This window comes from Rhinatrema bivittatum, chromosome 2 (genome assembly GCF_901001135.1).
Source record: "Rhinatrema bivittatum chromosome 2, aRhiBiv1.1, whole genome shotgun sequence".
NCBI classification, from domain to species: domain Eukaryota; kingdom Metazoa; phylum Chordata; class Amphibia; order Gymnophiona; family Rhinatrematidae; genus Rhinatrema; species Rhinatrema bivittatum.
In genome coordinates, this window is record NC_042616.1 from 719,153,957 (window position 1) to 719,178,275 (window position 24,319).

General features: G+C 44.2%; 1 protein-coding gene across 1 annotated transcript in view; it reads left to right on the forward strand.

Moving 5' to 3' along the window:
* VPS13B (vacuolar protein sorting 13 homolog B) overlaps nucleotides 1-24,319 on the forward strand; it is a 2,198,633-nt gene that overhangs the window by 2,159,604 nt on the left and 14,710 nt on the right. Inside the window, 3 exon segments of the mRNA XM_029587199.1 lie at nucleotides 5,218-5,394; nucleotides 7,497-7,667; nucleotides 19,427-19,603. Coding sequence (XP_029443059.1) covers nucleotides 5,218-5,394; nucleotides 7,497-7,667; nucleotides 19,427-19,603 — 525 coding nt within the window.

Genomic DNA, 24,319 nt, shown 5'->3' on the forward strand with positions numbered 1-24,319 from the left:
GGACTGATGAATTGCATCAGAAAGTAATAGCAACTAGTAATGTGCTGGCAGTCTGGGATTCTATTGCATTTAACATACTACCTCATTACTGGAACCTGCACTTTCTGTGTCATATATGTGCAAGAAAATAAACGAGATGGTTGGACTGAAAGTGAGTGAATCCCGTGGTTTTGTTTGGAGTTGCATGAGTGCATGGAGGGTGGAGAGACTGGGAAGTGAAGTACGCCCCATGCCTCTAGCCCCTTGGAGAAAATTCTGCCGTTGTGGACAGACAATGGGGTAGCAAGTTACACAGGCCACCCCCTCATCTTCTTCTTAAGGTTTGCAATTGCCATTCCTTGCAGTCTACCTCCTCGCCTTCATTTTCAGGGTTGTACCAGTGCAACCAATCTAATTGCTTGGTTGACTAACACGCCAGCACCTGTGAATCCGGTACAGTGTTGGTGCGCATGGTATAACGATCGGTGGACTGTTCTGCTGCAGGTCGTGGAGCAGCTGTTTCCCTACACATTGTTCTTTTAATGAAATTAAAAAAAATAGATTTACTGTAAGGTATTTGCAAATGTACAATTCATAAAAATTTTAAAGTAGGATAAGGTGGGCTGGGTTACTGTTCTTACGCTTGGCATGCCACAGCCACTTGCTTCACATCACTCATCTTGTGGTCCTCATGCCAAATGTCCATGTGGTAACACTCTTACATAATAAGAGTCCCTGCCAACAGCACATATTAGCTTACACTACTGTGCATTGTGCTCCTGGAACTGCTGCCTCACAGGGGTAGGCCTGCATGTTACTTGTAGCAGTTTCAAAAGGTGCAAATATCATGAGATTAGATTTTTTTGAGCAATATCTGGATAGATTTTAATGGGTAATCACTACTTGGGAAGTGGTTGTCAGTACTGTTTAAACAGAAATTAACTGGAACGAGTTCTTTTGGGTCTGACAAACTGACTTTTAAAGAAAGAATGCCTCATCTGGGCTTCGTGCTTTGCACATTGCTCTTGTGCGCAGCACACTTAGATCAGAATCAGGCAGCATGAGTCAGAGGTGATGTGACCAGCTTGTACAGAGCATTGGATGGGGGTGGGGGGTGGAGGATGAGGTAGCCATCTGGCTCCATTTTGGAGCAGTAGTTGGCCCTGTCTTGGTTTTACCCATTTTTTTTTTAAGATTTTATTTTTTTAATTTCTTGCCTTTTTTTTCCTTTGTACAAGCTCAGGGTGAGTTACAGTTCAGGCATTGCATCTAACATTGCAAATGGTTGAAAAAGACACAAATGGCCCATCCAGTCTGCCCAGCAGGCTTTTTCTGGGTTGTAACTGCTGCTCTGGCCAGGTTACCCCCCACACCTCCTGTTCAGGTTTCTAACTGCCTCTCTCCATGTGTCTTTCCCCAGTGCTTCATTATCATCTGAAGGACCCTTTGTGTTTATTCCATGCCTTCTTGAATTCCAGTATTTTTTTCCTCCACCACCTTAACTGGAAGGGCATTCCAGTATCCACCTCCCTTTCCGTAAAAAAAAAAAAATATTTCCTAATGTTGGTCCTGAGTCTACCCTTTGCAGATTCATATCATGCCCCCTAGTGCAAGAACTTATTTCCATTGAAAAAGGTTTGCCTTTTATGCATTACTAACACCTTTCAGGTATTTAAAAGTCTGTATCATTTCTCTCTTGCCTCTCCTGTCCTATCGGGTATGCATTTTTAGATCCTTAAGTCCATGGTCATATGGCTTCTGATGTAGACCCCTCACCATTTTAGTTACCTTTTTCTGGACTGTCTCAAGCCTCTCTCTGTCCTTTCTGAGATGTGGTCTGCACAACTGATCTTAATATCTCCAGGTGAGGCCTCAGGGGCATCATTAACTCCTATTTTTTGCTGGTTATGCCTGTCTCTATGCATCCCAGTCCTCCTCTGGCACTAGCCACCACCTTATTACATTGTTTTACTACCTTGAGATCATCAGATACTATCACCCCCAGTCTCTTTCCTGATCAGTGCATATCAGCTTTTCTCCCACCATTTCATATAGCTCCTCTGGATTTCTTTACCCCAAATGCACGCCTTTGCATTTTTCTTAGATCACTTCTCATTTTGGCTGCTCCCCCAGGTGTGTCTGCTTTGTGGCAGATTTTAGTATCATCCACAAAAAAGAGAGACTTTTCCTTCTAACCGTTTTGTAATGTCACTCACAAAAATATTGCACAGAACTGGCCCCAGGACCAATGCCCGAAGCACTCCACCAATCACCACTCTCTACTCAGAATGAATTCCATTAACTACCACCCCTTGTCTCTATCACTCAACCAGTTTTTAATCCATTCCTCCACCTTAGCACCCACCACCAGGCTGCTCAGTTTATTCATGAGCTTCCTATGTTGGACAGTATCAGAGCTTTGCTAAACTCCAAAAAACCATATCCAGCTACCATATGCCCTTCATCTAATTCCTTTGTCACCCAATCAAAGAAATTAACTTCATTTGATATGATCAGCCTTTGGCAGAACCATGCTGTGTTGAATCCTGCAACCCATTGCATTGTAGATAGTTCACAATACTTTTCTTCAGGAGAGTCTTCATTAATTTTCCCAAGGGTTAATAAGACTAACTGGTCTGTAATTTCCAATCTGCTCTCTGCTACCACTTTTATGAAGCAAGACTACATCCGCCCTTCTCCAGTCCCATTGGAACTCCTCCCATCTCCAAAGATCTGTTGAACGGGTCTTTCAGTGGACAAGCCAGAACCTTGTAATATTCCAAGATGCATCCCAGCTGGCCCCATTGACCTTGTCCGCTTTCAGTTTTGCTAGGTCCACGCAGACAAACTCTTCCATAAATGGTGTTGTATCTAGTGCTTTTTCTCTAGAAAGAAGGGTGCTGGTACTTAGGAGGAGAAGGACCATCCAGAGGGGAAGGATGGGGGAAAAATCGTGGCAACTGTCTAATGCCCTGCCACCCCCCACCCCACAGTAGCCCTGTTCCCAGCAAAGGGCTGTAGGTTTCAGTCACAGCATGATCCTCCCACCAGCAGGAGGCACAAGAGAGCAGTGCTTTTACCTGGAGGCAGTAGAAGCACCAGCATCATGGCATGGGCAAAGCACCAGTGGGGGTAGGAGGCTGAAAGAAAGAAAGAGAGAGGGTTCACTGGTGCTTTTCTCCTCCTCCTCTTTCTCCCCTACTAGTTCTCTCTCTCTCTCGTGCAAGAAATTTAGATTGAGGAAATATTATTGTCATGACAAAATTTATATGAGCTGCCAAATTAATACAAAACTTGATTAAAAGGAGACTAAAGAAGAGAAAGTACATAATAGTGCTAGTAATGGTAATTTCAATTACAGGGTACAGAATGGTTAATAGTTTAGACAGTCCATAGGTTCTGTTGCTATTCTGCATTGTCAGTAGTTTTGTCAGAAGTTCTATTGACCAGTGCCCTGCAGAAAACAGCCCTCTAATTACTGCTCCATCCAGGCCCTCCCCTCCCCGACAGCATCCTAGAAAGATCAGGAGGCAAGGGATGAGACTGGAGCAAACAGAATAAAGAGAGAAGAGCTCCTCACCTAATCCAGCTCCTCCCTTCCTGTCATTTCCCAGGGGCTGAAGCAGAGGGGAAGAAAGATGCCATACTAAGTTCCCTCAAATACCTGCAAAAAAAAAAAGCCCTAGTCACATCCACCTCACTCCCTTATGTACTCTTGTCTAAAGTCCTCTTCAGATAACATTAAATAGACATGTTTTTTTTAGCATTTCTGCCTCGTCCTTGTCTCTCTCTCTCCACATTGCTCCTTGTCACTTTTCGGTCTTACTATTCCATCCGCGGGCTTGTTGCTTTCTCCAACGTATCTGAATAATGGATCACCTCACCTTTATTTCTTTCGCTATCTTTCCTTCTGCTTGAGCTTTTGCCATCCTTCTTTCTTTCTCTGTCTCTTTCAGCCTTACTAGATATTCTTCCCAGTGCTGTTCTGTTTCAGAGCCTTTCTCCTTTTTGAATGCTGATCTTTTAGCCTTTATTTTTTCAGCCGCTTCTTTGAAGAACCAGATCGGTTTCCTTTTCCTCTTATTTTTTCTGAGCCCTTTTTTTTATGGCTCTCTTTAGTTTTACCCACTGTTCTTCCACTGCACCTATCTCCTCCCTCCCCATTGGCGCGTCTTTAAGGTAGTTGCCCCTTTCACCAAAGACAGTATTTTGTGACACTCAGGGCTTTGAACTTTGTGTGATTCCGCGCCAGCTTGGCTGCTGCCGTATCAAACCAGGCCTGCCTCTCTCTCGAGGAAATCTCACGCGTGCTGTGGAGTGAAATGACTTGAATGCAATTGCTTTGAAGCGCTGAAAAGTGGCATATGCTATATAGATAGATAGGTTGATCCAGTCCTAACTTTACATCTATCTACCATGAAAAAATGGAGCCAGGTGGCAAATTTGAGGGGGCGAGGAGGACACTTGCTCCTTCTTGCAAGCAAAAAGTGTGCTGCAGCTATTCAGGAAGTAGGTACACTGTTGAATGCAGGGTCAGCACACTAATGCTTTTACAGAGTCAAGCAGGTTACGGGTATATCAGCAAGTCCGTAAGACCCACTGGAGATGTGTTCTGGTAGGGCAGAGAGCCAGGAGAAAAGGGTTGGAAAGGCAACCAAAACTAAAATCTTTAAAGATTTGGTGCAAATGAAAAGGAATTCTGAGGCAATGTTAAAATAAATAAACAAATACAACACGCAGCCTATTCTGGAGCCCCCCCCCCCCATTCAGCAGTTCTGTTTTTTCATGCCTGCATGTATGATAGCAGATTTAGCTGTGATAAATCCTGGATTTTGGGAATGTAAAAACAAAGAGGTTTGTAAATTAAGCCTCCTGTACCAGGCTAGCTGTGCATGTTATTTCCTTCTAATTTTTCATTTTAACATCCCCTCTAGAAACATACGGGGTGAATTTCTAGCAGAACTACGGGATGCTCATGTGAGGAAGTCATACTAAAGCTATTTGTGAGTTTGCCAAAGAGAGCGCTTTGATTTATAATGTATGAAAAATTGCCATTTCAGAATTCATACAGGATGAGTTATTTCCCGTATTTTGTTCCAAGGGAGCTCATAATAATATGCAGTCCAGTGTGAAAAATGACTCGAGGAAAAACGTGTCCGTTTTTTTTTTTTACGAATTCTCCAATGGCTCCTTAGATTTTGTCTAACACTGCTCTCCTCCTTTGCATTCCTATTCTAGGCTGGGTTGTTGGATCATTGGAAATTCTGGGGAGTCCGGCCAGCTTGGTCAGAAGCATAGGCAACGGAATAGCTGATTTCTTCAGGCTTCCATACGAAGGGCTGACCAGAGGTCCTGGAGCTTTCGTCAGTGGAGTCTCCAGAGGAACTACCTCATTCGTGAAACACATTTCCAAAGGTAGATCTCCCATGCCAATGATTATATTGTCAATGTATTAGCCATTAGGTACCTCAAGTTGAAATTTCACTGAAAAAAAAATGTATTGTCTGCAAATTTTGTTTGACCTCCAAGGCTGCCATGAAATACTGCAAGTGTGCATGATGTTTTCTGTATGAAGCAGAGCCCTTTTTTGCTTGATAGTGTGTGGGAATGTTGCAGAAACTTCTAAATTGTAAACCTCCCACAGGAGAGAGAAAACTTTGGCTCGGCAGCTACGCCACGTGATAAAGGAAAGAAATATTAAAGATGTTAGGTGCTTCTGCTTACCATCAGAAATCCTACACTGCGTTTGCCTCATCATATTTATTATTTAGTGAAAAAAAATGTAGATACAGTTGTCATAACTGTTGGAAGTATGTGGATACATTTTGACATGAAGGCAGGTCTGGATGCAATCTCCAGCCAGCTTTTCTGTGTAAGGCTACAGAAACAGTGCCATCTAGTGGTGACAAACGGCTGCTGCAAGACCTGAAGTAGTTTTCCATGTGCCTCCCATTCCGTGAGAGTTATTTTTTGTTTTGGTTTTTTTTACTCTAACTTTGTGCCTATCTTTCTTTATTTTATTTAAAAATGTCCAAATTGTGGTTGCTTAAACATGGTGTGTGACAATAGATTGCCATCTATAATATTAAAAAAAACACCAACAGAAAAGAAGGGTTGAGCTCCCTTAACACAGCAATGGAAGGAAAGTGGCTCCAGTTTATTGCAGAAGGTGGGCAACCTGGGATAGGATGAAACGGAGGAAACCGCATGTGGGCCAGGCCCCTAACAATCAAACTGCACAGATCCATTTCCAAAGACTGATACGTAACGCTTTGGGAAACTTGGTCCGTACTGATGTGGCAAAGTTTAAGCCTACCTTTAAAGGTCTGTGAATGTACGGAGGGGAGAAAGGTATCCTGTCTTTTTGGGAATGGGAGCAGGCAGCTCCTGCTGGAAGGACCAACACTGCTGCAGTTTTAATTTTTCCTTTTGTTGTTATTTTCATCACATTTGTTGGGGGGAAGAAGGTTAATGTGTATGTTCTGTGTATCAGACATTGATTCATTTCTGGGCAGTCCTGTAAGTATCTTTTCTTTTTTTTTTTTTGGAAGAACTGAATTTTGGAAAATGGCACTTCATACCCTTTTTTCCCCCATTGGAGTGCTCCCTGTCTCCCAGCTTCGAACCCGCTCACTGCCTTTTAATACAGGGGTGCGTTTGAAGGTGGATTTCTTTGCTGGCAGGCTAAGGTTTTCTTGTTTTAACCCTCTCCCCCACCTCCCTGCTACAGCACAGGCATGCAGTGGTGCTCTTCTGCCAGAGTGCCATGAAGCCCAGAACCAAGTTTGCCTTGTAGCTGCCGATGGGTTTTACAGTAAAATGATGTTTGGGGCTTTCTGCCTATGAGCAGTGTTGAATTAAGCTCTGACCCCTTCTTCCCAGGGAAGCTTAGGTGTCCTTAACAAGATGCAGCGTTTACTATTTAATAAATGTGGGTTGATAATTTCAGAATCAAATTCTCCTTTCCTTCTTGTATAATTAACAGAGCAGAGAAATGAAATTGATTTGTTTATTTTGCAGCACTGTCTCTTCAGTCTGCCTAAAAATTCAGCACACGTTAAGAAATTGTCCATACGCCATAAAGATCAGAGTGATGCACCTTCACATTAAAGAAAACATTAGATTCTCGCAGTTTTCTCTCAGGATAAGGTCTGATATTCTGCAAACGGTCGTACTCTATGGCTGGCAGTGGAAAACTATCCTCAGTCTGCACAAGAATAACTGGGCAGAGTGAATGGGCCAGTCAGTCTTTTCCTGCCATCGTCTGTTGCATTACTTTGAGACATCAGGTTTTTGTGTGGGGGAAGTGTGTGGTTTCACACGTCACAGCAGTTTTTTGTTTTTTTTAACTCCTGATATATTCGTTGTGTGTGTAACATACGGGGAACCTGTTCTGTTTTATTGCTCTGTGCACACCGTAAGTCTGTTGCTTTAGCATGCCTCCGTTGCACCACATTTTCAGTGTAAGCAGCTTGTTTCAAGATGCCGACTAAAGAGTGTAACCCTGTGGCATTTAGGTACTTTGACGTCACTGACCAACCTGGCAACGAGTCTTGCTCGCAACATGGACAGGCTGTCTTTGGATGAAGAACATTACAACAGACAAGAGGAGTGGAGACGGCAGCTGCCTGAGAATCTGGGAGAAGGGCTTAGGCAGGGGCTGTCCCGCCTGGGCATCAGTCTGCTAGGTAATACACACACACACACACACACACACACACACACAGGGCAGCCTTTCAGCTCTCCTGATTCTCTGAGTTACCATACAGTATTTATTGTGCTAAGCAGTTCTAATGCCTTTAGATTCTGTTTAAGTTGTTGTTGCACTGAAAATTTACATTTATGGTATTTTCAGCTTTTCCTTTAGCCACAAGATATGATTTCTATAACCCCAGGATCCAGGTGTACAGTATTAGATTTGCTTGTGAATAGTAGCCACAGGCATGCTCAAACTTGGCTTTCTCCAACTTTTAGTACTGAAACCTGTTTTTTGGCATACGGTGTGAAAGCAGAAAAAAAAAAAAAAAGACTAAGTCTGTAATGGGTACATGGAGTATAACAGGGTCAGCACAAACTCATTAACATCCTAAGTGTTTACTTTCTCGTGAGTTATGGGAAAACTTTCTAGAACTGATTGCTCTGTCTCCATCATAGATATGGTCAATGCTTGTTTTTGTTTGAAAAACCACTTGAGCAAAGTGCAAATGTCATGTAAATGTTGATGAGAATCCTAGTTTTAGTAAAGAGATCCAGATTGCAGTGACTCAGTCTAACGATGTCAAATAAGCGGCTAATGGGTTGGTCAGATGGAGAGCCCACTGTGAATGTTTCGAAATATTACAGAAGGGTTTGAAAATGAGTTCCCAAAAGTAATCAGCGAGTGGCTGCTGCCTAGAACAACGCCCGGGAATAGGGTTTTCCGCAGTCTGCTGTAAGCTTTCTTAATTGCAGCCGCAGGGGAGTTTCAGATGGTACCTGCTTGGCAAGATGGCCCAATACCTATGGAGGAGTATGAATTCCTCCGAGATCAAAGTGACCAAAAGCATTCCAGAGCCAAAGGCTGACAGGGATGAGCTGGAAAGAATTTAGCACTGCGTTTTAAACTGCAGCACACAGCAACCACAAGCCCCCGAAAAAGAGGCCCGAAAAGGAAGTGGCAGAACGTTACAAGCTGGGTTTAGGTTACTGGAAATCAACTAAGTAATAACATCCGATGATGTGGGCTCAAAGAGGCTGTGATGGCCTGAGGTGAAAGCAGTGTCTCAGGGAAGAGGCCCAAGCGTTTGCAAACAAAAAAGTATCGGTTTGTTTTTGGCTTTTTTTGTATATCGCACACATGCGAGCATACACACTAATTCCACCCCTTTGTGTTAATGGTTGTTTTGTTGGAAGGAGATCTGCAAAATGCAAATCATACTCAAACGTTTGGAAAGGGAGGTTTACTTTTTGGGAGGCAATGATAGACATGAGCCGGGGAAGGGGCAATCAGCAGATAAAGGAGTTCCCCTCACTCTTAATGGGTAGGCACTTACTCCTTAGCTGATGGGTGGGCTTTGAGGTAATGCGTTTCAGATCTTAGTAGCACTAATGGGAACAAATAGCAGTAGCTCAGTTTTAGCTCCCTTCAGACACCATAAATACCTCCTTGTGCTCTTACCCCTCATGTTTGTGATCTCATCTCTGGAACCGTTCAGCCTCTCGTGTAGATTTGCCATTCCATTGAGCAAGACTGCCTGAGATTTCAGTCCTTGCTCTACAGTTCAGCTCAACAGGAGCTCAGCTTTCACATCTCAGAAACGAAAAAAAGAAAAAGGAGTTTGGGCAAAACAAAAGAAACAGAAATACTCTGCAAGAAAGGTGAAAGAAATACAGCTTGAAAGAAAAGGGAAAAACAATGAAGGAAGGACGGATATTGCTTTATGGAAGAGGAGGGGGGTCCAATTCAGCATTCTTCTAGTTTTCATCTTCCACTGTATCCTTCGTGAGTATTTCCATGAACTGCACTCATACTTAACAATTTATCCTTCTCCTACATTCCCAGTTTGCACATCTCTATGATAAATCAATATGGCTTTGCTGATGCTCTCCGAGCTGAAAAAGAGCATTGACCAGTACAAATTTGAGAAAGGTGAATGCAGCTCCCCTCTCCCCCAGCTTGAGCATGAGAACAGTCTTCAAAAATCCCAAGGAATTCCATGCAGAACTAATGGAGTTTACTTTCTGGCATGCATGCATGCATGCATGTGAACGCATCTGCAGGTATATATGTGGCTCCCCAAAAGATATAACCCCCCCTGATATGTTCACCAAAGTGATTAGGGGGACACAGACACATGGCTACATACACACAGACCCCCTACCTTCTTCCCTTCAGAAAGTAGGCTAAAAAGTACCCCGGACAAGACATACTTGTTTATTATAAAGTGCCAGTGACTTAGACATCAGTAGAATACCTTACTACCTTTCATTGTGTGTTTTAACTGCTGAGGAAAAGGCCTCCTCTGTCTGCAATCAGTAGGGGAACAGCAATATTATATTCAGAAAACCAGATTTGGGGGCACTGCAGCCAGTTTTGTTATCTGAATGCCACTGGTGCTTCGTAACGTGATCACCAATCTTATTTTGCGCTCCCTCCCGTCCAACCCACCTCCTGGCCAAAGGTTGTAAGTGTCGCCACACACCCTTGCTACTCCAGTTCGTCCCCTTTTCCCTGCCAGCAGTGCCATGACGAGGGGCGGAGGGTGTTTGGGAATGGTACACTGCGTTAAGACCGCCCTGTGGCCGAAGAAACAGGAAGACAAAGAAAGTGAGCATGGGGTCTGTCTTTGAGCCAACACGCACGCTCAGGCCCTGCAGTGGTCCCAGAGTTGCCAACTGGCCTGATTTTTTCCAGACTGTACAGATTTTTTGAGGTGCTGTACTGAATAAAAGAGGGAGGGCTCAAATGTTCGCATCTCCTGATTTTAGCCCTCCAGCTGCGGGTTAACATCCGAACCTCCCCTGAGATTATACAATGACTGCAGTGTGCACTTTGTTAGCTACACTATATTCATTATGCGTTGGATACAGCCATTTTGTGTCACTTGCGTAGACTTCAGTCCTCGATTTAATCAGAGGCCAAAAATATTTACAAACAGGTAGCTTGGCCCCTGGACCAGTAAAAGAAAACGTTTTCAGAGTTAAGAATTTTGAGAACTAGTGGTCAAAATATTAGGCTCCATAGGGGTAGAGTTAGCAGTAACATCAGAAAATATTTCTTCACAGAAAAGGGTGGTGGATGCACTGAACGACCTCCTATTTTAGGTGATGGAGACAAAAGCAATACAATGTCCAGAAAGCATGGGACATATATAGAGGACCGTTAATTGCAAAGAAGTGAAGGGAAAGTCAGAGATCAGTTGGGGTCTATGGCAATGTAGCAAGAAGTAAACTGGGTGGACTAGATGGGTTCCTGTCTGCTGTAATCTTCTATGTTTCTGTGTTTTTCTAATGGTAAAGAGTGTCAATAAGTCACATGTGCATACATTCCACCAGCAAAGATTTGAAACAGCATCTCCACGTGTATGGAGATTTGATGGTTGAAAGTTGGCAACCCTGGGTCCTGCCCTCACATGGGTTTCCTAGGTAACAGGAAACTCATGTGGAAGGGAGGGGTGGATCCACAGAAGGGCCTGAGCGTGCACTGGCTCATAGGCAGGCCTCACGTTCTTTATCTCTCTGGTACTTCGGCCATGGCACAGCCTTAATGCAGGGTATCTTTTGTGACTCCCGGCCCCCCCACCTCAGGGCTCTTTTGGATCAGTCAAGTCAGGTGAGAGAGGAGGCATCTGGCATAGGGGCCGTTGGATAGTGGGGATTCTGGGATGGGGGAAGAATGAGGGGATATACTTGGAAGGGGGGATTGTGAGGGGAGATGCTGGATAGGGGATAGAGGGGAGGTGCTGAGCCAGGATATAGAAGAAGAAAGAAAATGATGAGGAAATGATATTAGTTAGGGAGGACAAAGAGAAGAGGATTGCTGGGCTTGGGTGGGAGGAGGGGGAGAGGATGGAGGAATAGAGTCCTGCTGGGAGTGGCGGGTAGAGAGAGAAGCAATGTTAGGTAGGGGTGGTAGGAGGGAAAGAGATGATGTTGGGTTAGGGAACAGGGAGGGAGAGAAAGGGGCAATGCTAAATAACAGGGTAAGGGGAGAGAGAGGGGAAATGCTGGGTAAGTGGTAGGCGGTGGAGAGAAAGTAGTGATGCCAGGGAAGAGGGAATGATCGATGTCAGAGAAAGATGTAGGCCTGGAGTTAGGCATAGATAATGTAGATAACTGCCCCCAGTGCCAAAATGTTAAGGTGCCAGAGCATTGCCATGACCATAGACATCCAAGCCTGCAATCTAGGTACTGCTTGTCCTCTCTGGTAGTGCCAGTCTCAAAGCAGCAGCAAACGGGCGATAGAAACTTCAGCGAGGCTGATAGGCCCTGCTGCACCCCCTCCTCTTGCACTGGTTTCCATGGTAACAGGAAGCCTGCATGAAAGAAGGGGGCAGAGGACAGGGAACTGTAGGGCTTGTCAGCATGGCACAGCTGCAGAAGGACCCCTCCATGCTGAGTTTTCTATTCCCAATAGCTGCTGCTGTGGGTCCAGAACCACTAGACAAGAAAAGCAGCACCGTGACTTGGAGGTGAAGGGCGATGGCCCAAGAGGGGGGGGGAGGATTGGGCAAGGGTGATTGGGAGGGAGGTCTCCTCGCTCCACTGCCAGTGAGGATAGGCTGTTTAAATCCAGCCCTGGATAGATATTGTAGGGGATGAAAGGAAGAAGCAGAAAATGGAAGGGAGACCCTGGAAAAGGTGTTAGGGGAAGACAGACAAGAGGAAAGCGCATAAAAAGAGACTGGTCTAACATGATTTAAACAAAAAACTATCCAGACACCCAAGATAGGAACAAGAAATTTATTTCACTTTTGCGATTGGAATGTGTCAGCTTTGGCAACGTGCATTTCTTATATCTTTGTACTTTGCTCAGTAGAGGAGAGGATGTATTTTTGTTTGTGTTTCACCAGCACTGCACTGCATGTGTACAGTCTGGCTTCTTAGGGGCTCCATTTATTTTTTTTTCCACACATTTCAAATTTGTAGCCACTGATTCTGTATTGGATGAGGATCTGTCCATGTTCTGCATGTATGACAGGAAGTGAATGACTGGGATAGAGTTTGGTTTCTGTGTGGAGATCTGTATCAGTCCAGCTTGTTCTTTTTCCCAGTGGGAAGTATAGTGGTATGCTAGGGCCCATTACTCTGTTTGCAGTGATGCCTTTTCATAGGAAGGGTAATTGCTAGGTGAGTCCTGGCTCTTAGTGCTGTTATTGTATTGTAGGTTTGCTCCATAGGTTCTCAGTGTGTTTTTGTGCCTGGTAGTGAAGGGAGTTTGCTTTGCTGTTGATGAGATCTAGAATCTAATTATTAGTTTATTATATAGTAACTAGCGGTACCCGGCCACGCGTTGCAGTGGCAGAGTCAGGTTCTTTACCCTCCCTCCCCCTTCCCCTTGCTCATTTACCTCAGTCACTCATCCTCCTCCCCCTTGGTCACTCACCCCCCCCTTCCCTCCCCTGTCCCCAGTCCAACTCTCTCCCCTCACACTCCCCTCATTCTCCCTCCCCTGACACTCACCTCCCCCCTCATTCTCCCTCCCCCCACCTACTGCCTACCCTTCAGATCAGAAAACCTTTGTCTTTCTATTTCTGTGGGAACCCCCCCCAATCCCAACCCTTTAAATCAAATAATAACCCCCCACCCTCCTGCCCCCTCCCAAGACCTGGGAAATTAAAATTGTTGGTGCTACATGTGGTCTGTCCCTGGGCGTCTGTGCGCGTTATGTAGCCAAATAGGGGAGTTCCTAACCAAATTTGCACTTCCAAATTTGTTTTATGGTCTGGGGAGGGCTATTTTTGTGTATTTCCGAGATCGTGCAAGTTTAGTGTATGTATTTGTGTGTGAACCTCCCCCTTCCCCCAAAAAACAACCGTATGAGAAAAGTTCTCTTAAACTAACCACCCCACACTCTCCTGCCCCCCCCCCAGCCCTGCGAAAAACAGTAGCCCCCCGCCCCCCCCCCCCAGAGTTGCTGAATGAATGAAACCTCCCCCCCCGTGACCCCTCCCCAAGATGTTCACAATAAATTCATTACCACCCCCAACCCTCCAGACCCCCCGAGACCTGATAAAAATGTCTGTCGGTGGAGCGGGCGTTCAGGAGCGGTCCGGGAGCAATGTATTGGCGTTGGTCCGTCAGCTGCGAGCACTGAAACGGGTTCCGACGGCCCTTTGCCCTTACTATCAGTGGTATGCTAGGGCCCATTACTCTGTTTGCAGTGATGCCTTTTCATAGGAAGGGTAATTGCTAGGTGAGTCCTGGCTCTTAGTGCTGTTTCATAAAGTTTCGTAAAGTGCGGCCGCGTTTACCCCGCTCCTAGCCCGCTTTCTACTCACTTTCCGGCCGCGTTAGCCCTTCCTGCGATCCACAATCCCCTTTAACCTACTCTTACCGCGTCTTTAAATCCCCGGGTAACCCCTTCCGCATGCGGCATGTATATTACATGTAAACGATCTAATTAGCTATTCCCTACCATCCAGTAACGCGCGCCCCGACTATCGCTTTTTTACCCTGCCGTTTTGCCCCGCGTTTAACCTGCTAACTTACCGCCTACTCTTACCCCTGCGTTAGAGGCAGGGGTAAGGGTAGGCGGCAAACTTTCCCCCAGCCCCCGCTCACCTGCCCTGGCCGCGTCCATGGGTGCTGGTCTCCAGGGCAGACCCAGTCCTCTCCCCTCCTCCCGAAGCAAAAAAAAAAGCGAAAAAATCGAAAAAGCAAAAAAAAAAGTTGTAAGAGAGAGAGGGGAGAGAGGACGGGCAATCCTATGCTCGGGATTGCCCGTCCTCTCTCCCCTCCTCCCAAAGCAAGGCGCGAAAAGCAGCCTTGCTCCGGGAGGAGGGGAGAGAGGACTGGCAGTGTAAAGCGACGAAGCGACTTACTTTTTTTGCAGCCCCCCTCCGGAGACGGACATCGGCGGACCGCGTCTCCCCTGCCTCCCGGAGCTGCCGGCAAAGATAGACGCATCGCACGGGCGAAAGCGGCCCCTGTTCGTGCAATTGGGCCGCTCAAGGCGTGACGTCACGACGTTTGGCGTCACGGCATGTGACGTCACGTCTTGAGCGGCCCAATTGCACGCACAGGGGCTGCTTTCGCCCATTCGTCCATCTTTGCGGGCAGCTGGAGGCAGGGGAGCCGCGGTCGTCTTCGCCGATGTCCGTATCCGGAGGGGGGCTGCAAAAAAAGTAAGTCGCTTCGTCGCTTTACACTGCCAGTCCTCTCTCCCCTCCTCCCGGATCAAGGCTGGTTTTCGCGCCTTGCTTCGGGAGGAGGGGAGAGAGGACTGGCAATCCCGAGCGTCGGAGAACCGTCCACTTCCTGGTACCTGTCATTTCAAATGTCATTTGAAATGACAGATACCAGCGTGTCCGTGAAGCGTTAGGCCCGCGCACCCAGGTTACTGTTTAGGCGCTGTATAGCGCTCTGTACAGTAAAATAGGTTGCGCGGGCCTAACGCTTCATGGACGCTTCTTAGACGCAGCTTGCATTTGCAAGCTATTTACATACAGGATCGAGCGGTAGGTGAGCTGGACTGTGCGTGCAGCAACCGCGGGTGCGCCGGGCACTAACGCAGCTCTTCCTACCACTCGTTACTGGATTGACCTGTATGTCAGTGGGGTGGAGCAATGGCAGCGGTAGGTCCTCTGACATAGTAAGGGCAAAGGTCTGCCGGCTGCCAGTCCTGAAAATGGCGCCGAGGGGCCCTCGCCCTTACTATGTCACATGGGCTACTGCCACCATTGGTGTCCCCGAGTGGCATAGTAAGGGAAAGGGCCGTCGGCGCCATGTTGAGCGCTGGCAGCCGACGGCCGTAGTGCAGGAGATGTGTCCCAGAACGGTCCTGGCCCCCCACTGGAGCCTCCCGGACTTCTGTCAGGTTTTATGTGTGTTGTGAGGACCTGGAAAGTAAATACATTTGGCATGTGTGTGAGGGGTGTGAGGAGGGTGGTTTTGTGTGTGTTGGGAGGCTGTGGGAAGTAAATCAATTTGGCATGTGTGTGGGGGGGTGAGGAGGGTGGTGGGTGTATTTTATCTGTAAAGGAAATAGTTATCTTCTGGCGAAAAAAGTGCGCGAATATGTTAAAATGGAAGTGAAACGTGGACCTGGACTGGCAAAATGATTAGTGTAGCGTGTGTTAGTGTAAGGTGTAACAGATGGCGCTTACGTCCAGCAGATGTCGCTGTTTTCTGAAAAAAAATTTTAAACCTATTTTACCTGTCACAGGTGTGACATATCTGTAATGTAAGTACAGAAGAACCTTCCTGTATGCAAAATGAAGGTTGTGTCCAAATTTGAAAGCAATCGGTTCAGTGGTTTCTGAGATTAGCGATTTTGTCCAAACTATTTAACATTTTTATTTATATAGATGAAAAATCCTATGATTGAATAGAAGGGAATACTGCATGCTCATTGACGCCAATACAGATAAAAAGACTGTCAGAAGCACTTGGCTAACAATTTAATAATCACTTATCAAAAAACAGTTCTTTAAGTGACTTTGAAATGGTAAACTTTTTAAAATGTTCATATATTTCTAATAATATCCTTTAAAATCAAATGTTTTTGTCACATTCAAAAATTACTTATTCAAAATAGTTGATAATTTTGAAAAGTCCTGTGAAGTTTACAGTTATCACCTAATAAGTATCTATTTTCCAAAGCTTCAAAACAGTTTCCAAAAGAGCCAGTGAATTCGTCCTTACTCCACTCCGATCTAGACATTCACTCTTTTTCCAACTCCTACTGCTTAACAAGGTAGAGATTAATAATCAGTTGTTAGGGGTTATAGATCACATCCATACAAACCTGAGGGACAGGGTCACCCTTTTGGGATCGATGTCACATTTGTGTCTACTAATAAATAAGAAGTGTTATGTTTTAATTTTAACCCCAAAAAAATTGTCTATAACTGTGTTATGTATAGGGCAAGGGCGCACCTTGTCACTTGGCCATAGGTGTGAAATTGCCTGGCTACGGCCCTGGTTAAGATTGCTATAGCTGTATGATGAAGGAGAGTCAGGAGCTAAGATTTAAAAGCAACCTGACAGTGGGAGAGAGTACCGACCAGCAGCCTGCTGCACTGGTGTGTTTTACACGCTCTGAGGCAGGGAGCCATAATTACCCCGGCTCCAAGGGCTTCGTTTTGTTACAGGTCCCATAAGGGATGCGTTGCTAAGTTCCGGTCTCTGCGATTCCAGCCTCCCATCCCATTGTACTGGCCCTGCAGCCTCTCCTGAACACTGAGCTGTTAAAATCATCTTGGTTGCACTTGGAAATGCTTTCAGAGTACAGTTTGCCTGGAAAGATGCTTTGGGACAAGAATCCAAATTATTCTTTATTATTATTGCCAGCTAGAGATTGCTTAAGGCCAAGTTAAAATCTTCTCTGGAATTTTCATAATTTGGTTCCCCTTTTTGTGTTTTTTGTGCAAGATTGGTTTTCTAGGAATTCCTTACCTTTATATTTCAGTCAAAGGAGCACCATCAAGTACATGTTAGCAGGGAAAGAAAACACTTATTTTCTTCCGGTACTAGGATTGTCCGTGGCTGGTACATTCACTACTGCTGGTTTCACTAATATTCCTGGCAGTCATTTCCCAGTGGAAGGCTAGAAAAGAGTGTGTAACCTCTCATTGTCTGGCACCTGCTATTGGCAGCTTTGAATACATTTGTGTGTAGTCATTGGAGCCCCGTGGGACATTACTGCAAGGAGGTGACAGGAACTTCACATCTTCCACTCCTGCCAAGAGGACTTTCTTAAATGGAAAATTTGTATGTAAATAAAACCATTCCCAAGCTCCACACAGCAAGTGCAAAATAGCAGCTTAAAGATTTCCCTAGGGTACCTAGGATAAAATGCTAAGTTATTCTTTTGGTTACTAACAGTCAGCTTATTCAGAAACAAATATGCCCTCATTATTCTTTTAAAGCAAACATGATAGTGCCCGGCTTCCCCACCACTGCCAGCAACATCAGCTTCTCTACTGCTGCTAGCTGCACCAACTTCCTGTTACTGCTAGTAGCCATTTTGTTGTGAGTAATTTTAGATGCCAAGAGCTTACCTCTACCAATACCTTTATATTGTCTTATTTTTTAACATAGACTAGTTGATTGGTCATGACATATTCACCAAAAATATTCCGAGATAGCAAACCTGTTGTTGACAGTAAGTTAGGTTTTTGTTTTCTTCAGTTTAGATATATATATCCGAGTGAGATCTTCCTTTTTATTTGCCATCAAACTTGTGCATGGCTTCAAGTATTTTCCTTAGTTTTCCCATATACCCTCTAGTGTGTGCTAAGTACTGCAGCAGCAGCAGCCGCCTCCTGTGATTACGAGAGCAGGCAGCTGCTTCCAGTTCACTGGCATCGTTGTTCTGTAGCCAGGCATAAAAGGTAAGCCTTGTCGCTGCCTCCTGGTGGAGGCTATAAGTGCTACTTCAGCAGTATTCCAAGCTCCAGCAACCTTAAGGAACAGGATCCTATCCTGGGGACCAAATTCAGTTGTATTATTTGACAGTGCACGATACTAACCATGACCTGCACCTATTTTGTTTGATATCCAATTAAATGCCCGCTTTCCGAGCAGAGGGTCTTATTTTGACATCTTTGTATTAGCATTGACCCTGTCTCTGCACAGTGCTGGCAACAGTTTTTGTAGGCAGGGTCATGGCCCCATTGGCTTATGACCGGACATGTAGACTACTCTTGATTTAATGTTTTGATTCAAAGTTACAGTGCAGTTAAAGGAAGGTTCAGTCACACTGGTGGACATATAATTTTGGAAGTATGGTGGAAATAGCCCATATATAAATCTCTGCAATAGCTCTAGTACCAACAACCGTTTGTAAACAATGTTCTTTGAAAACAAACTCAAAAAGTAGCCAAATGCCTTGGATAAGCTGAAGATCACAGTAACAGTAAATAGCACCATTTACAACTGTTGAAATGAGTGAGACATGATTTGCCCCTTTCTACAATTCTTCTGTAAGATTGGTATAATATGACTTATATGTGATTACTGTTAGATTGGTGTGCATTGAACTGTCTTACACTTTAAATAAAGATTAAAAAAAAAACCAACAACAGTAAATAGCACCTCAGATGCTTAAAAGGCAAAATAACTTTACAGAACTGTGAAGCTCTAGTTAGGTTAAGATATATGGCCATTCCTGCCATGATAGTAGAAGCAGGAGACATCAGAGTTTCTCTTGTAAAAGAAAGTTAAACTATACTACTTTTCACACAAGAGAAAACAATAAACCTAAAGTCCTAAGATCAAATTCTCATATTCATAGTCATATTTCACAAGCTGTGTCAGCTGCTGAGCAGTTCTGGCAAACGCAATGCAATATCTGAAAATGGCCTGTTAAATCCAGGCAAACTTTATTAGTGTGGAGCCAAAAATAAGATATATAGTATGTGAAAAAATATGTAATTCCACAACAGCTAAAAGTCAGGGGGGGAAAAAGTGAGAATTTATTCCAGTCTTCTGCCTGCCTTCCAGCACATGCATGCAGCACGAACTGAACTAAAGTGAGTGAAGAACAATATTTATAAATCAGTGTTTGAAAGAGAAAATGTGTTACACAAGATAAGTGTTTCCGTGAGTTATGCTGTTGAAGCCTCTTGTCAGGGTCGGCTGTAAAACGAAGCCAAACTGTTTGGTACATAACATAAGCAGAAAACACCACAGTGAGGGTGGAGAGCACTTTCACATCCAAACAAAACTTGAGTCCAAGCATTAAGATCTCCTCCTTGTTCTGGGATTTTAATCCACATTAATTATTTGCTGGCTGTTGTTTCAGGTGCAATTGCTGGCATTGTGGACCAGCCAATGCAAAACTTCCAGAAAACATCCGAGGCACAGGCTTCAGCAGGGCACAAGGCCAAAGGCGTCATCTCCGGTGTGGGCAAAGGCATTGTGGGAGTGTTCACGAAGCCCATCGGAGGAGCAGCTGAGCTGGTGTCGCAGACGGGTTACGGTGAGTCTCCACTGCGACCGAAGGACGACAGCACAGCTTGCACAACGAAGGCCTTAAAACCACGACATTGTATTTATTTATTTGTTTGTTTTTGTACACCGACATTCACTCAGGGTATCACATCGGTTTACATGATGTATTGTTAATTAGGCATTAATCTAATACATGATCATTGTATATACATGCATATAAAACATAGTGGTATATTAATGTATGTTCATAGACAGTAACAAAATAGTTACAAAAAGTAGGGCTAGACAAAACAAATTCCATTGGTGTATCATTTAAATAAAAGCAGCGTAGAGTGAGATTATGCGGTGTAGTTTCGTTTGGATGGTCCGTTGCTTTTTAGAGTGGTGTGGAGGGTGGGCTAGAGTTAGGTTTTGAGGTAGGAAAGGTGCAGGCGTCGAGGTATTAGGTGTCGGCTAGGTATGCTTTTTTGAAAAGCCATGTTTTTAGTAAGCATCACCTGTTTTAACTATAAGATATAGGTAGCTATTTTCCTGGCAAACTAATATATTTAAATGTATTTGGATTTCTTGAAAGACATTTGTTTTCATCCTGTATATTGTCACATCAAAGAAAGGTCCTGAAAATTTCCCTTTTTATGTATATACTATGTTACACCTTTCAGATTTAATAATTAGCCATCACAAATCTCTCATGGGTCATAATGGAAAAGATTTTTAAAAACATGCCCTTGCAAATTTGTAGATATGTTTCTACAGTTAGTTCACTGAGGAATACTGTCACACTGTAGTATAATTTGTTTTTCATGGGAAGGAGCAAATCAGCAAATTATCAGCCAAAGAAATTTTTTTTGGCTAAACTTTTTATGAACTTAGGAGTTCCTTGGAAATAGGCGCTGTCACGCCAAGACAACTGTGTTAGGATGCATAAAGAATTAGGTGTTGGTATAACATACAATTTTTGAATTTTTAGTTGCCATTCACTAGAACACAGTGGCTTATGAAATTGTACTGAATGGATGTGTGTTGCAGTTTGAAGTTACTCTGTGTGTATGTGTATGTATATGGTTCCTTCTTTATAACTCTGAAATGGCTAGACCTAGCTATACCAAATTTTCAGGCCGATACAGTGCAGCTGGCATTTGGACGCGCGTTTTCGACGCGCTAGCTTTACCCCTTATTCAGTAAAGGGTAATAGCGCGTCCAACCCCCCCGAATCTAATAGCGCCCGCAACATGCAAATGCATGTTGATGGCCCTGTTAGTTATTCCCGTGCGATTCAGTAAGTAAAATGTGCAGCCAAGCCGCACATTTTACTTTCAGAAATTAGCGCCTACCCAAAGGTAGGCGCTAATTTCTCCGGGCACCGGGAAAGTACACAGAAAAGCAGTAAAAAAGTACACAGAAAAGCAGTAAAATATTTTGCCGGCGTCCGGTTTCCGAACCTGTGGCTGTCAGCGGGCTCGAGAATCGACACCGGCAAAATTGAGCGTTGGCTGTCAAACCCGCTGACAGCCGCCGCACCTGTCCGAAAAGAGGCGCTAGGGACGTGCTAGTGTCCCTAGCGCCTCTTTTTACCGCCGGGCCTAATTTAAATAAATTTTTTTACTGTATCGCGCACACAGGAGAGTGTCCTGTGCCCGCTCTCCTGCGTTTTTTACTGTATCGGCCTGTTTGTGTGGAGTAAGCTGGCTGGGGTGGGAAGGGAGTGCAACAGACTTTTGCAGTTGTGAAAGTTGACGAGTGATTTGCAGGGGCACAGGAGGAAGGAACTGTTGGCACATTTGCCACAGGAAGTACATAGGGGTTGACACAAGGCCATCTAGAATGTCATACCCTCTGCTGGTTTTAGATGCAAAGGCTTCATTTTTCAGGGTTAAAGATTACCTTGATGCTTGTTCCATATTGAGCAACTGTTGTGAAAGCATTGGTACAGCATCAATCCCTATGACTTCTCTCGTAGGTCAGTGTGTCTCCCACTGGGTTTGGTTTGCACATATCATGCATACTTTCAGCCTGGAAAAGAAATCCACCTAGCTGGATAGGGATGATTTAGGTGCGCTTACCCTTGGCTATGCCTATTAAAAGCAGCCAAGTTCTTTGGAAATGTACCCTGTAAGCATTTCCCTGCTTCTCTCCCTGCAAATTTCTTTTTTCTTTATTGCCCCCTCCCATGTAACCCAAGCATTACCACAACAATCTGCTCCGTGAATCCATCCGGTACTTGTCCCTAATGCGTGATGGCTGGGGCCTCCTCTTTCAACCCTCTCCTCTCTTACTCCAGCTAGGACCAAAAGTAGAAGCTGAGCTCTGGAATCAAATCCAGGTTTCCCACATGGGCCAAAATCTCCTTCTTAAAAAAATTTTTGAAAACTATTTTGAGTGCAGGAGCAATCAGCACAGTAATCATTCTGCATTTTCAATATTATTATGCTCTTGGTCATCTGTTTAACTGTTCAGTGTTAGGACATAGAATTTTCTTGCATGTACATCGCGTTCTGTTTGCATAGTTACATGGGTGGTTAGATTGAGAGACGACCCAGAACTCCATCAAGTCCAGCCTGCTTCTGACTGCCTAGCAGCTCTCGCTACATGGCAGTCCAGGAGAAGACAAAATAACTCTGTGCCTTTGCAGCTAGTTTAGAAGCATTGTGAAAGATATTACTTCTGGACACCAGATAGGGTGATCAGCACTTTTCCGGGAAGTCCTAACAACATCCTCATGCTTATACCTCTTTTCCATGCAAAAAATATATCCTGTTTTATTTGGACGTTTCATATTGTAGCCATAACTGTCCCCTTTGGCAAAATACTCTATAATTTCACTACTGTATCAAGAAAAAATCAGTTCCTGTGAAGATGGTGAAATCTAATTGCCCTTAGCCTTGGAGGCTATCTCTTATTTTATTTGCCACCTTTGAGGGTAAAAGAATCACCTTTAAAACCCTTGTAGGTTTCAACTACAAGCTTCTTCGGTTCTTTAGTTGCCATGGTTTTACGTTTCCTCAGTCCTGTCAGCATTAGAGAGAAAATCCAGCAGGAGTTCCTCCACCACAAATGTCAGTAATGGCTGGAGTCTGTTGTGTTCCTAATGGTAGGAAATCCCGATTCCTGGCACTGTAGGGAGTTAAAACCACATCCAAAAAAGCAGAACACACGCGAACAGGGCCAATTCCTCATCAGGAAACGCTATCATTTAAAAAGGATATTCCTGCCACAGAGTCCATCGTTCATCCAGACTGTTCATTTGGAAAGGTCATAATTTTCTTCATTAATGTACCATGTGCTCTGACTTTCCTGCAGTACTCAGGGTAAGCTACTGGGCTGTCCATGGAAGTATCTAATATTGCAAACAACCACAAAACATCATCAGTGCTGTTGTAATATAACTGCTGTGGTTTAAAAAAAAAAAAAGCATAATGCTTGTAAATTCATTCCATTACTTTTTTTTAGTTCTGTGTGAAACATATTTGTCTCACTTTTAACTGGTATGTCCAGCATTACTGAGAAAATGATGAAGCAGCAGTACTGCTGTAAGCTTTTATTATTTATTTTTTTTTATAATTTGTCCACCTTCAGACTTAAGCAAATTCTTTTTTTTTTTTTTAATCTGTTCCTAACTGCTGAAGAAGAGAGCAAGTTAGGCTGTCCCACAGAAACTTGCTTCTCTGGGCTTCTAGCTCATTCGAAAGCAGGGCTAGAATCTGGCACAGTGTTGCATCGTATCTACTGTATACCCTGCCCTATATTATAATGTAGCTTGAGCCTATGTGCACAACTAGACAGGGATTTGACCCATGTTTTGTATCCTCTTCCAGCTTATGTCAGTCCAGTCATCACGGTGATAGTCCTCGGCTGGGGGCCATGCACCAAGAAGCTTTCTTGAACCATGGTCCCTGTACATGGTGATATGCAGCACTGCCACCGGCCCATGGCGCTGGCTATATATAAACCCTGCGTTACAACTCTCAAAACAGATTCAATTAGTGGCACAGGGAAAGAAATACTTTTGTTTTTTACTATACCACTAAACAGTTTCACATAAAGCACAAGTCAAAACATTTTGAAGGACTTACACATGCCAACATCACTACAAAAGTAATCTGAATGCTCAGAAACAGCCCAGAAGTGCCAACAAGGGAAGTGCTTTGTACTTCTGGGGGGCATGGTAGTAGTAAAAATATGCACATTTTATTCCTGACAGAGAAGTAAAACAACTAAAATACCTTTGAAGAAAAGAAAAAGGTCACTTTAGAGCAGTGGTTCTCAACCTTTTTCCCATCGTGACACACCTGACAGGCCACGCTCACATGTGTGACGCACTGCTCATTACAATTCACGGCGGAAATAAAAAGTAAAGGTCCGGTAATTGTTTTTATTGTTTAAAATGACACAAGAAAAAGATACGTATTCTGTCTGAACAGAAATTACATAAATAGTAAATGTCCCACACCAAAACAGCACCAATTTCCAGCACTTAACAGTAACCACCTTACCTAAGAAAAGGCAACACTGAAAATATTACACCAGGCCTTAAGACACCAATACATCTCCTATTAGGAAAACGGACTAAGCCAGGCTGCTATAAAGCCCTTCACAGAAACTACACGCCAGCAGAAAACCTCACCTGAATCACATGTGCTGACCCTCACCTAACAAAGAATAAAGAGACCAAAATGCATAACTAGAAGCATACACACAAAAACTGAATTGGAAACTGCAACAAGCCAGAGTCTCTGTATGCAGT